At 38.9% G+C, this 14,490-nt stretch overlaps 1 protein-coding gene across 1 annotated transcript in view; it reads left to right on the forward strand.

The window, feature by feature from the left end:
- The window catches only part of LOC110595111 (fibrocystin-like), a gene marked incomplete at both ends in the record, with an annotated part of 106,712 nt that overhangs the window by 23,322 nt on the left and 68,900 nt on the right, over nucleotides 1-14,490 (forward strand). Inside the window, 5 exons of the mRNA XM_021709642.1 lie at nucleotides 4,298-4,508; nucleotides 5,277-5,434; nucleotides 6,959-7,150; nucleotides 12,782-12,838; nucleotides 13,107-13,237. Coding sequence (XP_021565317.1) covers nucleotides 4,298-4,508; nucleotides 5,277-5,434; nucleotides 6,959-7,150; nucleotides 12,782-12,838; nucleotides 13,107-13,237 — 749 coding nt within the window. The remainder of the gene's footprint in view (nucleotides 1-4,297; nucleotides 4,509-5,276; nucleotides 5,435-6,958; nucleotides 7,151-12,781; nucleotides 12,839-13,106; nucleotides 13,238-14,490) is intronic.

Consider the following 14,490-nt stretch of genomic DNA (forward strand, 5'->3'; position numbering starts at 1 on the left):
CAGCCTCGACCTGCTGGGCTCTGGTGATCCTTCTGCCTCAGCCTTCCAAGTAGCTGGAACTACAGGCACGTGCTACCACGCCCGGCTAATTTTTTGATTTATTGTAGAGATGAGGTCTCACCAAGTTGCCCAGGCGGGTCTCGAACCCGCGGGCTCAGGCAATCCACTCACCTCAACCTCCCAAGGCGTGGGATTACAGGCTGAGCCACTGAGCCCGGCACGTTGTCATAATTACAGAATGATTTAGTATTGACATATATGGTACTGAACATTGATTACATACCCGAAGCCTCCCCAGGCCTTCCTGAATCTGCTCAGCCTGTGGATATTTTAGTAGTGATGAAAAGTTTACTGCCTGCAGTCCTCAAATCTCACAGAACCTCCAGCCCTTTTCAACATTCCTGCCTGCTTCCTCTTACATATTTCATGTGAGTTCATCAACCAGTCTGTCTGCTGTAGTCACCATGAGATGTCTTCCATGGTCTTTTCCTGCTATTTTGGCCTCCTTGGTTGTTGTTCTCCATTCAGGAAAGTGGTAGGACTGCCTCATCTCTGTCTCTGCTGCTGGTACCCACCATGAGGATATTGAACACATGGGCTCAAGGGTGCAGGCTTCCATTTTCCCCAGGTAGTCAAACCTCAGGGTGTGAGAGTGTTCTGTGTCCCACGATGACGTGTGATGACCATCTTTCTGTACCACTTAGAGTCCCTCCTGATCACCTGGACACCAAAGCATGGGGGTGCATATTCTTTATGTTTCATTCATGAATTTCCTCATCCAGAAGATTATTTGTGGAACACCTTTTATATGATAGGCACCGTGAAAGGTGGCATTGATACTGTGATGGTTGAGCAAATGCAGGTATGTTTTCAGTAGGAGAGACAAACAAGTAATTATAGTTGTGTTAAGTGCTAGAAAGGAGAGAGCCATGGTAAAATGACAGATTATGTTACAGAGTTTGACTACTCAGGAAGTCTTGGAGGTTTCTCTAGAAGTTAATTTCTAAAGAATGTGGCAGAGCAAGTTGGCAAGAGAATCCCAGGCAGAAGAGCATCTGGTGCAAAAATCTGCTTGGAGAGTTCCTTCAAGTTCTTCCCTTAGGTTCAGCCATGGGTCCGTATGGACAGCAGAGAGGGTATATATCTGTGACAGACCCCAAGTCTTCTTTGCCATCCTCTTTTCTCCCAACTGCTTCTTCTTTTTTTTTTTTTTTGAGTTGGAGTCTCACTCTGTCACCCAGACTGGAGTGCAGTGGCCACTCCCGGCCACCGCAGCCTCGATCTGCTGGGCTCTGGTGATCCTACCGCCTCAGTCTTCTAAGTAGCTGGAACTACAGGTGTGTGCTACCACGTCCAGCTAATTTTTGATTTATTGTAGAGATGAGGTCTTGCCAAGTTGCCCAGGTGGGTCTCAAACTCATGGGCTCAGGCAATCTACTCACCTCAGCCTCCCAAGGCACTGGGATTACAGGCTGAGCCACTGAACCCGGCTCCATCTACTTCTTTATACAAGCTTCTTCTCTCATGCAAGTCAATTCACTCAAATGGCCCACAAACTGCCCAGACAAGTTTGGCATGCCTACATCTCAGATGTACACATAGCTTTCGCTCAGGTAAGGATCTCATACCACTACCAGGTCTGGAGGAGGATGTGAAGATTAGCACCTACAGGAGGAGGCTGGAGTGCTCGCTGAAATTCAGTGGAAGAAGCAGGGCTTGAACTGGGCTTTGGTAGGATAGGTGAGAACATTTGCAAAGGGTTAAAGGTAGGAATGATCTCATTAAATGGGAAGAGGCAAAGAGTCTGGGCTTCCTGGCACAGAAAGTTTATCAAGAAATCAGAGAAAGTAGAGTTATGTTATGGAGAGTCTTGAAAGTCAGGAAGGGAATTTGGGGCTTTGCTACTGAATGCTGTAGGGAAATACTGCAGGTTAATGGACAAAGAAGGGATGTAATTAAAATAACTTAGCAGAAAATGTTTTTGAAAAAAGCACATAATGAGGAATAGTTAAACTAATGAAAGATGTTTGCAGAGGGTCTAGCTCAGGTGATTATTACAATGATTTTGACATTTTCAGTTTGAGACAATGAAAGCTCAAATATCAATATCCACTATGTATCTAGAACTATAAGGTGGCACTCACTAAACATCCAGGCTTAATGTTTTAGTCACCTACCTGGAGATGTTATTTTTGCAATGAGAGTGAATAAATCATGAGCTAATTTTACTGTTTTCTAGAGGTTCTGTTGACATTTGCAAAGACATATGTTTATGTTAATAGTTAAGAAATGCACTTTAAAGATTCTCTGGGATTTTTTTTCCAGTCATTTGGACTTGACCATTATTTATAGTAGTAATTAGTTGAAAAGATCTTTGCTGCCTCTACTTTTGGTTCTGCCACATGTTGGTAGGTATATAGTAGATGTTTGTTGCCTATTGACTGAATATTGTGAACAACTGATCACAGATTTTGATAGCATTTTGTCTTTGATAAACATTTTTGTATGCTTGCTAGTGATTCTTCTGTGTAGACATTCAAGGATGAGTCATAAAAATTCACATATATATGCATATACATATAAATAAACTTTATTTCATTTTGTTGTTCCCAAAGGTTAAGATACACAAATAAGGAATAAAATTAAAATTATTTTCTTTTGGGATGATTTATGTCTTAATTTTCACCTGCCCCATAATTAGAAATTTTGAACTCTGTAAATTGTTTTAAAGATAAAATTATTGCCCAAGTAAACTTCAGAAATTGCATCGTTAACCCAGAGACCTTTCTAAACCTAGAACAGCAGTATTGGTACAAGTGCCTACACACAGAGAGACAAATAAATAAAGAGGAAAGTTTAAAATAATTTGAAAATGATTTATTGTCGGCCACCTCTGTAGTTAGAGATTCAAGTATTATTACTTTATTTTAGTGCAACAAAGGAGGACAGTAACTTGCTGTGGGCTAAAGGTAAATTATGATCTATTGCTAAGGAGGAAGGAAATGTACTAAGGAAAGAGGAATGAGTTGGGAGTAAGCCATGTGTTTTCTGAAGTATTGCTTCAGATAATGTTTTGGAAAAATTTGTGCCTTGACCCTTGCTGGTAAAGGCTGGAGTAAACTATGGGACAGATGGTCTTCTTGAATCTTTCATAACTAAAGACTAGCCTGCTGGTATAGGGATGGTCAGATGGATATCCCAAAGTGTAATACAAAGATAACTAGAGTCACAAGTTTCCCTTCTTCAACTTTTTGCTTAGCAGTCCTGTCCTTGATAGACCTGGTTTTTGAGTTTGAAGGGATCATTTAATATAGCAAGACTTAGGACAATCATGACTAGGTAATTTTGATTTTCTACTCTGCTTACATTATGTGTGAGGTGAGTCGATGTCTTTGTGTTGGAAATGAGTTATAGACCTCTGCATCAGAGAGGTCCATTTGTTTTTATGTAGAATAAAAAAGAGGTGATAAAATTTCATCCTCAAACCACAGTGTGAGGAACCAGGCCTCCTCTCATGCCTGTAATCCCAGTGTTTTGGGAGGCTGGAGTGGAAAGATTGAACTCCTGAGCCTAGGAGTTTGAGACCAGCCTAAGCAACATAGTGAGACACCCATCTCAAAAAAAACTAAAAAGAATTAATTGAGCATGGTGGCACATGTCTATAGTCTCAGCAACTCAGGAGGCTGAGGTGGAAGGATCACTTGAACCAGGAGGTCAAGGCTGCAGTGTGCTATGATCGTGCTGCTGCACTCCAGCCCAAGTAACAGATTGAAACCTCGTCTTTAAAAATAAAATTAAAATTTTAAAACAAAACAGTGTGATGCAGGAAGAGAGGAGAAAAGATAAACATCCATTGAGAGTCTGTTATGGGGCATGATCCGAGCTAGGTATTTCAAATATATTTTCTCATTTAATAGAAGACTGTGCTACTTCTGTTTTTAACTAAGGAAACTGAAGCACATCCATAAGTTTATTATCCAAAGAAACATGATTAGACTATGGCAAGACTATGATCCAAATGGAAATTTAGTCTGCCTATTCCTGTGTTTTTCATACCATATATTCTCTATCATGGATTACTTTCATTGACACCTTGTTATAGATTTTAAAAACCCCCCACAAACCAAACCTAATATCAAACAAAACAAATTATCCCTAAATTGGTACTTTTCTATCCTTATACTTACTTTTCCGGGTTCTTGTTTCACAAGACTCTTGGGCTGAATAACATCATAGTCTTACTAACTATCTAAACTTGTTTAAAATATCTAAACAAGTTTTCTCCGGACTGCTTTAGGTTCACTACCAGAAGTAATTGTTACCCATCTTCGAGCAGCTGCCCATGCTGGAGACACCATGCTGGCTCTGGAAGATTCTGTGGACTGGCACCCTGGGGATGAAGTTGTCATCATCAGTGGGATAGGGGTCGAAGGTGCCAAACCAAAAGAAGAGATTATCATTGTGGAAACCGTGCACAATGCAGACCTTTATCTTAGGTCACCCTTGAGGTACTGAGTAACAGCTTGACTAAGTCTATGTGAAAGAAGACGAGGTCTTAACTGTGTTAAGTCTGGATATTTGTTTGTCATTCTTTTCTCTCCCGCCCCTTCTTCTTGTCTTCCTCCCTCTCTCTCTCTCTCTCTCTCTTTTTCTTTCTTTCTTGTCAGAGTCTTACTCTGTGACACAGGCTAGAATGCAGTGGCATGATCACAGCCTACTGCGATCTTGACCCCCTGGACTCAGATGATCCTTTGCCTCAACCTCCCAGGAAGCTGGGATGACAGGTGTGGGCCATCAAGCTTAACTAATTTTTGGATTTTTTTTTTTGTGTGTAGAGATGAGGTCTTTTTATGTTGCCTAGACTGGTGTCAAACTCCTGGGCTCAAGCAATCCACTCACCTTGGCTTCCCTAAGTGCTCACAGGCATGGGCCACCATGCCTACCTGTTTTTTTCCAATGATGTATGTTTACACATTAAGCGATGCTAGATATTTTGACAAGGAAAATATAAAGCATGAAATATTTTGAAGATTTAGACTTCTTAAATAGGTTTCTCTTGGAAGACTCTAGTACTTCTGTCTTGTAGCGAGTGGCCAGTGTAATAATCAGCACTGTTCCTAATTTTCACGTGTTTGTGGCTATCTATGGTTCACTATTCTGTATTTGAGTTTCTAAACAAATAGACCCCCAAAGGAAGAATTATGCTCATCTAGTAGCTTACTCTTCCGAATATGATTTGGAGTGATGTCCTTTTTCTTTTTGTTTTTCTTTTTTAGATATTCTTACAACTTTACAGAGACTTGGGTGACTGATGAGCATCATATTTTAAAGTCTACTGTGGTCCTGCTCAGCAGGAGTATTACCATACAAGGAAATCTTACCAATGAGAGGATGAGGCTCCTTGCTTTGTGCCAGGGAGCCAATGCTTCAGAAGGTAGAAAAATATTTCATTGGAAAGTTCAATGAATGAAAAAGAATGCTCTTGATGTCAAATGATATGTGGCATTGCTTTGGTTGACCTCTCTCAATAAGCCCTTCACTTTTGGGTGTCCATTGCATTCTGTAGTTTTCAGAATGCTCTTGTTAAATTGTCATTTCATCCTCACCCCACCCTGGTCCCCAGTGCTCAACAACCTTGTGAAAAAGATAGACAAAAGACAAAAGAAATAATAAAATAATGATTTCTCTGGAGGAAAATATTTCTGTTAAAGAATTAAAACCGAAGAGTTGAATTACATTTCTAAGTTAACTATGAAGACTTAACTCTGATTCCAGCCCTTTCTAAGAGTCTCAGGAAAACTGTAATGCCAGAATCATGGGCTCAGGCAGTACATTCTTACTGATTAAACTTGTAGAACTCCCCACCTTCTCATCCCTTTTGGGGTTTGTTTTCTGAATGAACTACCACATACTTTAGGTAAGTGGCGGAAAAAGTCAATTTATCTTCTAGTAGAATAGCAGGCACTGAATCACACTGATGTGCCTATTAAACATCTATTTCAGGGATGGTTAGTTTAGTAGGTTATGTTTTGGTTTCCCAGGCTGTAGATTATGAGGCTTTCATATGCTGTGAAGACATCATTTGTCAACTTTGGTCCAGGATGGTGTGGGTGTCAAGGATGACTCCCAGGCATGAGCTCTGGATGGATGATGAGGCTATTTACTGGAATGGGAAGAGGAGCAGGTTTTAAGGTGGGAGGATGGCACTCATGAGTTTAATTTTGTAAGTGTCAAAACTGAGATGCCAGACCAGCAACCAGTAGAGACATCTGGTAACATGTAGAGCCTGGAAGAAACATTGAGGCTGAAGTTTTTGATTTGAGTAATTTCTACATATAGGTCACAACATTACATAGCAATAGTAGTTGTGTGTGTTAGGTTTAGATTGTTTGCTGTCCTCACTGGCAGTACAGCTATAGAAGGAGGTATTGGTGCAGGGGTTGCTTAGTTATGATTCTGTAGCCCTTTGTCATTTAAGTAGTGGTGTTATTGCTAAGTCCCCAAACTATGAAACAGCACAGTAAAGGGGAAACCTTTCTGGGCATTTTAAGACTAAAAAGTGCTGTGATTACATTCAGTGTTCCTATCTCTTTCCTGCAATTATCAACCATGAGAAGGTCATTTTATTGCACATTACCCCCAGGGGATCTTTTGGATTGAAATAAGCATCTAGGTTGGGTGTGTGGGTTGTAATCTGTCTCTTTGTGACAGTAATTAAGGTGATAGATTTGGGAGTTTTTGGAAATAATAGAGTGAAGGCAACATCATGTCCTAGTTATTAGACTTTTTAATTAATAATCTATGGAGAAGAATAAAAGAAATGGAGAAGTAAGATTATTAAATGAAATGAATAGTAATGGTTTGTCCTTGGTGTCGACAGTGTCTTTCAAACTAGGAGATGGGACTGGAAGCATGTTCTACAAGCTTTTGGTCCTCTGGACTTTATTCTATGTTTTAGGTAATCTACAGCACTGTTTATATTCCATGAGCGAGGAGATCCTGGGATCCAGGGATCTGGGGGCCAGAGTAATCGTTCAGTCCTTTCCAAAGGAGCCCAGCCTGGTCCAGTTGAAAGGGGTACAGTTCCAAGACTTGGGGCAAGCCTTCCATAAGCATCTGAGCTCACTCACTCTGGTGGGAGTTATGAAAGGTAAGGGAGTTTAGATCTACAACCTTCTCATTTTTGTTTCTTTTCCCATGTTTAAGGCACGATATGCAGGGAGTCATGATAAGTGAAATGTGGTAGTTGAGTGACTCAGAGATGGATAATTTTGTATATTTTAGGTTCAGTAGTTCCCAAACTTTAGTATGCCTAAGCAAATTATGTATGAAGCTTATTAAAAGTCAGAGTTATATAGACTCTACTGTCAAATTCTGGTCTAAGGAATTTTAAACATGCAAACCTTTTGATTCTGGAACAATTCATTTAAGGAGTACACTTTGAGAATCATTCCTGTAAGTACAGAACATGGGAGAAATCACACAATCCCATGTTTTTAATCCAGCCTCTTCCATTTACTAACTTTGGGATTGCAGGCAAACTGACACTGAATAACAGAAATAATCAACGTCATGGGAGTCCAGGCACAGCAGAAAGCATTTCTATGTGAAATTGTTCTAACTCAGAGGAATCTTCTGCCTGGGAAATATGGAGAATGAGTTGGGACCGAGGTGTTTTCCTGGGAACAAGGGGCAGGCTGATGTGCAGGTCCTGTCCAGAGCTGAAGGCATAGGAAGAGAGCAGGAAATATCAAATTCAGGAGAGAACAACTAGGTGGAAAACAAGACCAGAATCAGAAAAAAAACACCGATAAAGGCTCTGAAATCAAACTTTGCCTTCTCTTAGAGAGGTGGTACTCTGGGGGGCTTCTGAGGTTGATGTGTGGCAAAGAACATCAGGGCGTGCCTTGTGGTGCAGGTGTGCCTTGAGATAGGAAGGGATTCCAACAGGGCATGACAAAGCCATCCTTGAGGTCATTGAGGGCAGGTCCCTGGCTAGCCAACTGCAACATTTTCCCTCATTTCAAAGTATCTGCATGCCAAGGATATCTGTTTATCCTAATTTTCCAGAACTTTAAAAAATATCTATCTATCTATCTATCTATCTATCTATCTATCTATCTATCTATCTATCTATTTCAGTCATTTAGGGAGATGATATCTTCATGCCCTTCTCTCTGGTTCTTTGGTTTCCTGCTGCTTATGATGCTACAGAATATCTGATGTGGAGGGCAGTCCAGGAAAAAAGAGGGTAGCAGTTACTTAGAAGTCATCAACTGAACATAATTAAAACCCTGCCTTGCTCACATTTTACCTAACCTGTCTCCCCCATTTCTGTTTCATTTTTTGGGTCTGTTTTTGTATATTAGATTTTATTCGTAGTAAAGCTTAATGCTTAAAGGAAAGTTTGAAAACCACTGCATTAATCTATTATCCCCTGTAAATGTCTGTTGAAATGCAAATATGTGGCCTGGGGCATGGGGTTGGGGGAGTGGGAAGCAAATTAACCCAGAGGTTAGGAACTTTTGTCATGTTTGCCAACCAACCTTTCATTGTTTTATACCTGAAACCTCTCATGCCCTTAATGGGCAATCGTCCCCAGTCACTAGAGTTAGGAGCCAATGGGACCTTTGCACAATGCTTTTTGAAAGTTTACCAATCCCTGAACTCCACCCATAAGAGCTGTGCAAACACATTAGTACTTATTGATTGTTTAGATGGGCAGTCATATTCTGATTGACTGAAATATGGTGGAGATTCTGTCCACTGCTGGCAGTTTTTTCTACAGAGGTAAAGATGAAGGGGTTAACTTGTAGAGGTGGATCCTTGATGAATAATGTGAGGCCACCAGGTACTAGGGAAGTGGAGATTGAGGAAAATGTGGAGGTCTTCTATCTATGGTAACATTATAGTTGAGACTTTTCTGGATAGTCCTAATTTTAAGTCAAATTATTCTAAAAATCAAAGTCATTTTTCCAGTATCTCAAGCATCTGGCATCCATATAATATCTTTCTTACCATCTAGTCATAATACAATGCTCCTTTTTATTATTTATAATTTAGTTATTCAAATAATAATTTTTTATTGTTTTAATGCCAGTTTCCTCCATCAGAGTGAAAATATACAAATGCAGAGTTTACTTAGTTTTGCTCATCTTATATCGGCAGTAAAATGGGATGCATAATGATTAAAACATAAAATTGATACTCAGTAAATATTTCCATTGACTGATGCAGCCCACATAACTAGATTTGATTGCCATAGAATATGCCCATGAAATAAGTGTAATGATTTTCTAAAATTCATGTTTTGTTAACATAGTGGAAAATACTTTCCTATTTATTTATTTATTTAGAGACAACCCTTCGCTATGCTGCCCAGGCTGGTCTTGATCTCCTGGGCTCAAGTGACCCTCTCACCTTGGCCTTCCAAAATACTAGAATTAAAGGTGTGAGCTGCTGTGTCCGGATTTCCCTTTCCCTTTTTTGAGTTGGAGTCTCACTCCGTTGCCCAGGCTGGAGTGCAGTGGCATGCTCAGGGTCATACCAGTGTTGACCTGCTGGGCTCCAGTGATCCTTCTGCCTCAGTCTTCCAAGTAGCCTGGCTAATTTTTGATTTATGTAGAGATGAGGTCTCACCAAGTTGCCCAGGCTAGTCTCAAACCCATGGGCTCAGGCAATCCACTCACCTTGGCCTCCCAAAGTGCTGGGATTACAGGCTAAACCACTGAGCCCGGCCTCCCTTTCTCTTCATAAACCTACCACTTTCAAATGTGAGAATCATGATCATCAGGTCAACTTTTGGTGTTGCTTACATTTTGAAAAAAGACTCTCTGGCTTCTTGGGCCAAGAATATTATTACTTGGCAAGTCTTAAATATTGTTTCACAGCTCAAGAATCAATGACTACATCTCCTTTTGCCAAATGCAGTTTTCAGTGATCAAGGTTGGTCCATAAACAGAACTCTATCATCCTTACGTTCTCAACTGCCATATTGTGATGAGAGTTCATAACAAAGATATCGGCCAGTTGGAAATCTTGACAGCTATACAATCTTTTGTGGTTTGAACATACTTGCTCTTACTCAGATTGCTTTCTTTTCTAAAACTTGATTCTTGGATATTACCCTGCTTATCTTTGAGATCCTTTAGCCTGAGTTGTCCATTTTCTTGATTTGATTACTGCTTCCAACTTCTTATCTCCTGAGTTTCATTACCATGTGGGAAGATGTTTCTAGTTATCCTATAGTATAGGTTGTTTGGATATGGTCAGCAGAGTCTTCGGTGCCTTTGAAATTCATTTTTATTTTTACTTATCTTTTCCTATACAGGTTCCTATGTACAGGGCTGCACCGTATGGAGCTCCTTCAGTAGAGGCCTCAGCATGTGTAGGACCTGGGACCTAATGGTAGACAGTAATGTGTTCTACAATATTTTAGGTCATGCACTATTGGTAGGTAAGTGAAACTAGCTTGTTTAATTTTTGAATTCTTGAGTAGGATACAGTTTTTCACAAGGAATTCTCTTAAAATGTTGAATTTCCAATTTATAAAAACTTTGATCATCTGTTCATTAGAAATAAGCTATAGTTAAAAGCTCTCAATTTAAATGTAGTCATCACTGCTTGGTTTACTAAACCTTACCAATAAGAAACTGATCTTTTAAAGGTTAGTTCAGGTTAATAAGTATACAGTGGGAAGTTTTAAAACTTATTGCCAGTAATTTTCACAGTAAGTCACAAATATATGCCTTTATACAAACTCAAAAATTATCAAATTTGGATGTTGACCGAAGATTAGAAAATCTTGAATTCTTAGCTACTAGTGGGACTTGCTGAAGAAGGCCATATTTCAGAAGTTTTTAGATGATTACCTATATCCACTTTTGTCTCCTGAAGTTCATTTCTTTTGTAAAACCCAGAATTATCCTTAAAACTGTCTAATTGTATCATATCACTTCTCTCCTTAAAGCTCTTTAAAAGTTTTTTATTGCTTTTAGAATACAATCTTAAACTTTTAATTTGGCTTAAAAGACTCTTTCAGTGATTTTTGCCTCTGTTAACCTTTGTAAACTTGTCTTGATCTTTTTCTTTCCCTTGTATTCTTGTAGCACTGAACTATTTTATTTTATTTTTTATACATTATTTTATTTTAAAGATGTGGGGTCAAGTCAGGATTAGGTACGTAAGTAACATGCAGGTGAAGTTTGGGCCTCCAACTGGTTCTCACTTCTCCTGGTTAAAGATCAGGTACCCTTTATGTTGTCATGTATGCCCCCTCCTCCCCTGGCAGTGTCCCATGACTGCCAATCCCTCTCTTTTGCGTTGTAAGTAATGCTCAGGTTCCACTTATGAGTGAAAACATGTGGTAGTCAGTTCTTTGTTTCTGTGATAGAATGAATTAGAGACAATCATTCTTAGCGAATTATTTTAATTTTTTAAAAGACCACATGTTTTGCTTCGGGGCCTTTGCACAAGCTCTTTCCCTCTGTTCATGCCATTCACTCTCCTCCTGCAAGATCTTCTCCCCCAGACAAGTTCCTTGGTTTAAGCTCTTTAAACACCAATCAGCGCCTCTTGATTTAAAATTATACGCCACATTTCTGATCATCTGATTAATGTCTTTTTACCAACAGATTTCATAAGGACATTGTCTCCTCCAATATGCACTTAGCATATTGACTAGTGCATTGTATGTCTATTTATTGAAAGAAATGAATGAATTAATGAACAAAGGGTTTCTGGTATAAATACCAAATCGAGTTTTCACTGAAAGTAAGAATATATTTGTCAAATGGTGTCTGATATTTAAATCAACTCTGTGATATCATCAGTTTTCATTTAATAACAATCTGTTGAGATAAAAGCTATAAAGGTTCCAGTCCTTAGATGGAAACTGTTTAGTGAGGAAATATAAATCATATACCCTTGTTTTAAAACACACTCTAGTGCTAAAAGGCAAGAATTAAGAGCAATTGAGGTGATCAGGTGTAGACAAATCTTTTGATTAGAAAAGGACAGTCACAGGGAAGTCAAAGTAACAGATGTAGGATTGACTTTGTTTATGCCTGCTTTTGCCTGGGCAAGGGAAAGGGTGATACCTCAAGCAGAAATTCAGAATACTCTAACTATATTATCTTAGCAGAAAACAATCATATGAAATATACATTAACTAGGCAAGGGAGAAAATCTGCAGGGAAAATTTAGTCTCTAGTGCTTGAATATTGTGAAGTATGGATTCTTGACATCTATTGTATTGCAAGTGAGGAAATTAAAATATTTATTTATTAATGCATATATGGAAAGTACTCAACTTCACACATAACAAGTTTGAAGAATTCAGACCCATGAAATGACATGAGGAAGCACACACAAATACATAAAGACCTGGTAATGAGGAGGTCTGTGGGACTGCTTCCTGTTGATAACACTTAAGTGACTAACCTCTCCATGTAGTGTGGTCCGTGCTTGCTTTTCTGTCCTCTTCTATTCCAACTTCAGTGATTTGGGTGTGAGGGTCTCAGGTGCTGTCCAGCCTGTTCCTCTAGGATTCTAGATCTTCCAGAAAAAGAGGGGAAATGCAGATAGATTATGGCCAATTTGAACAGCTAGAAATAGGGCTGGAGTTGACATAGAATATGTGGTATTTGACTATGGAAACAGTCACTTAGATTTCTCTTAAGAAGTCAAAACAACTCATACCCAAAGAAGTAGTGTTGTAGTGTCCCTTGTTTTTCCTAAGTGACATAAAATGTGCTCAAGTAACATGGTCTTTTGTTCTTAGGAACATACATGGAAATAGGATATATCTCTTGGGAAGCTATTTCTGGAAGAAAAAATGGTAAATATGTAAATTTATTTTAAATCTATTACAGTCTATTTAAAATTGTCATATATTTTATAGACTTAATGGCAAAATGCTAGGTGTCTTAAACTTATTGAGCATACTAATACTTTCTAAATATGTGTATATATAGATACGCATATATATATATGTAATGGATTATGTAAACTCTAATGTGTATTAGTAGGATCAAGATTGTTGAGTTGTGTACATTTTAATTATGTGTGCGAGTCCCCTGGGTTTGATTTGTCTTTTTTTAAATTAGACTGGTCAGAACAGGGAAACATAATAAGAAACAATGTGATCATCAGTGTTTCTGGTGCTGAGGGACTCTCCAATCCTGAAATGTTGTCACCATCTGGTATCTATATCCGCAGTCCCACCAATGTCATAGAGGTAAGTTCTTCAGCTCCATCAGGAAAGTCAGAACTGAGAGAGCATAAAGGTCACACCAAAAGATCATTGGAGGGGCAGCATCTGTGGCTGTTGTAGGAAATATTTACCTGCTGCACATTACTATCAAGAAAATAATTTATGATTTTGTGCTTAACAAGTGCTTTACGATAAATGTAATTATATTTCTTAGGAGTCTTGGAAACACTTTTTTAAAGCAATAGCTAATAGAACAAAATAAAGCAGACATTGATCATTTTTTGGTCATTTAGATGAATGCAAACTAAAATATCTTCCTGAAGTATCAATGGTGGATGCTGATTTTTGTCTCTTTTGATTCCAATACCAATTATTTACTGTCTTACTATGTTAATGTGGCCATATTGCCCTTAATGAGTGTTCAGATTGGCAGTAGCGGGAATCTGTCGGGTTTGGGGGAGTGGTGCACATCTCATCAACAAGGGCACCTGCATAATGAACATTTGTATATCCAACCCTGAATTGTACCCCACATCTTTAAAATAAAAAATTAAAAATTAAAAAAAAAGTGTTCAAAACGGAGTCAGGAGGTGTGAGAAATCATGTCAGATTCTAAAAGGATGAAGCCCATTTTGATGACCTTGATTTTTTTAACCTGCTGTTTAATACAACTTAACATGACTTTCTCTTGGTACATTTCTGTCTAAACATTTTAAGAAATTAATTTTTCTGGGTACAGCATAACCCTAGATCTGTGAATGAAGAATTGCATCAGAGTGGTAGAAGGCCATTTGGTTCCTCCTCTTCCAATTATTTTATCCTGTGGATTGCCTACGAATGGGATTAAGGATCTCACTCTTCCAGGACACTCCCCTGAGTACCTCCTATGTCGTGACAATGAAGTCAAATTTCTGAGGAGCTCAGAAGATGAGCAGCTTTCTCATTGATAGCTGTTTTTTAAATTACCTTCAGATGAATAGCCCCCAATCAAAGAAGGGTTGTATCCTCAACCCTTCTTAAACTCTTAATTGTGTTTATTCCAAACACAGCAGTTACACACCATTTTAGGTACCTAATGGGAGTGATAATATACCAAAGGGAAAAAGAGAACTGCATGGATTATCGGAAGCCAGACTCCAGGTGTGGGACAGCTGGAGCTGCATTTGACTTGTTGGCCACTGCAAGACTGTCACACAGTGATGTTAGTCAGCTTTAGGGCCTAAGGAACCACACTTTTGTGAACTTTTCTGGGAAGCATAATCTTGACTACATCAAAA

Source organism: Carlito syrichta, unplaced genomic scaffold (assembly GCF_000164805.1).
Source record: "Carlito syrichta isolate Samal-C Ts95f unplaced genomic scaffold, Tarsius_syrichta-2.0.1 Scaffold270041, whole genome shotgun sequence".
Classification (NCBI taxonomy): domain Eukaryota; kingdom Metazoa; phylum Chordata; class Mammalia; order Primates; family Tarsiidae; genus Carlito; species Carlito syrichta.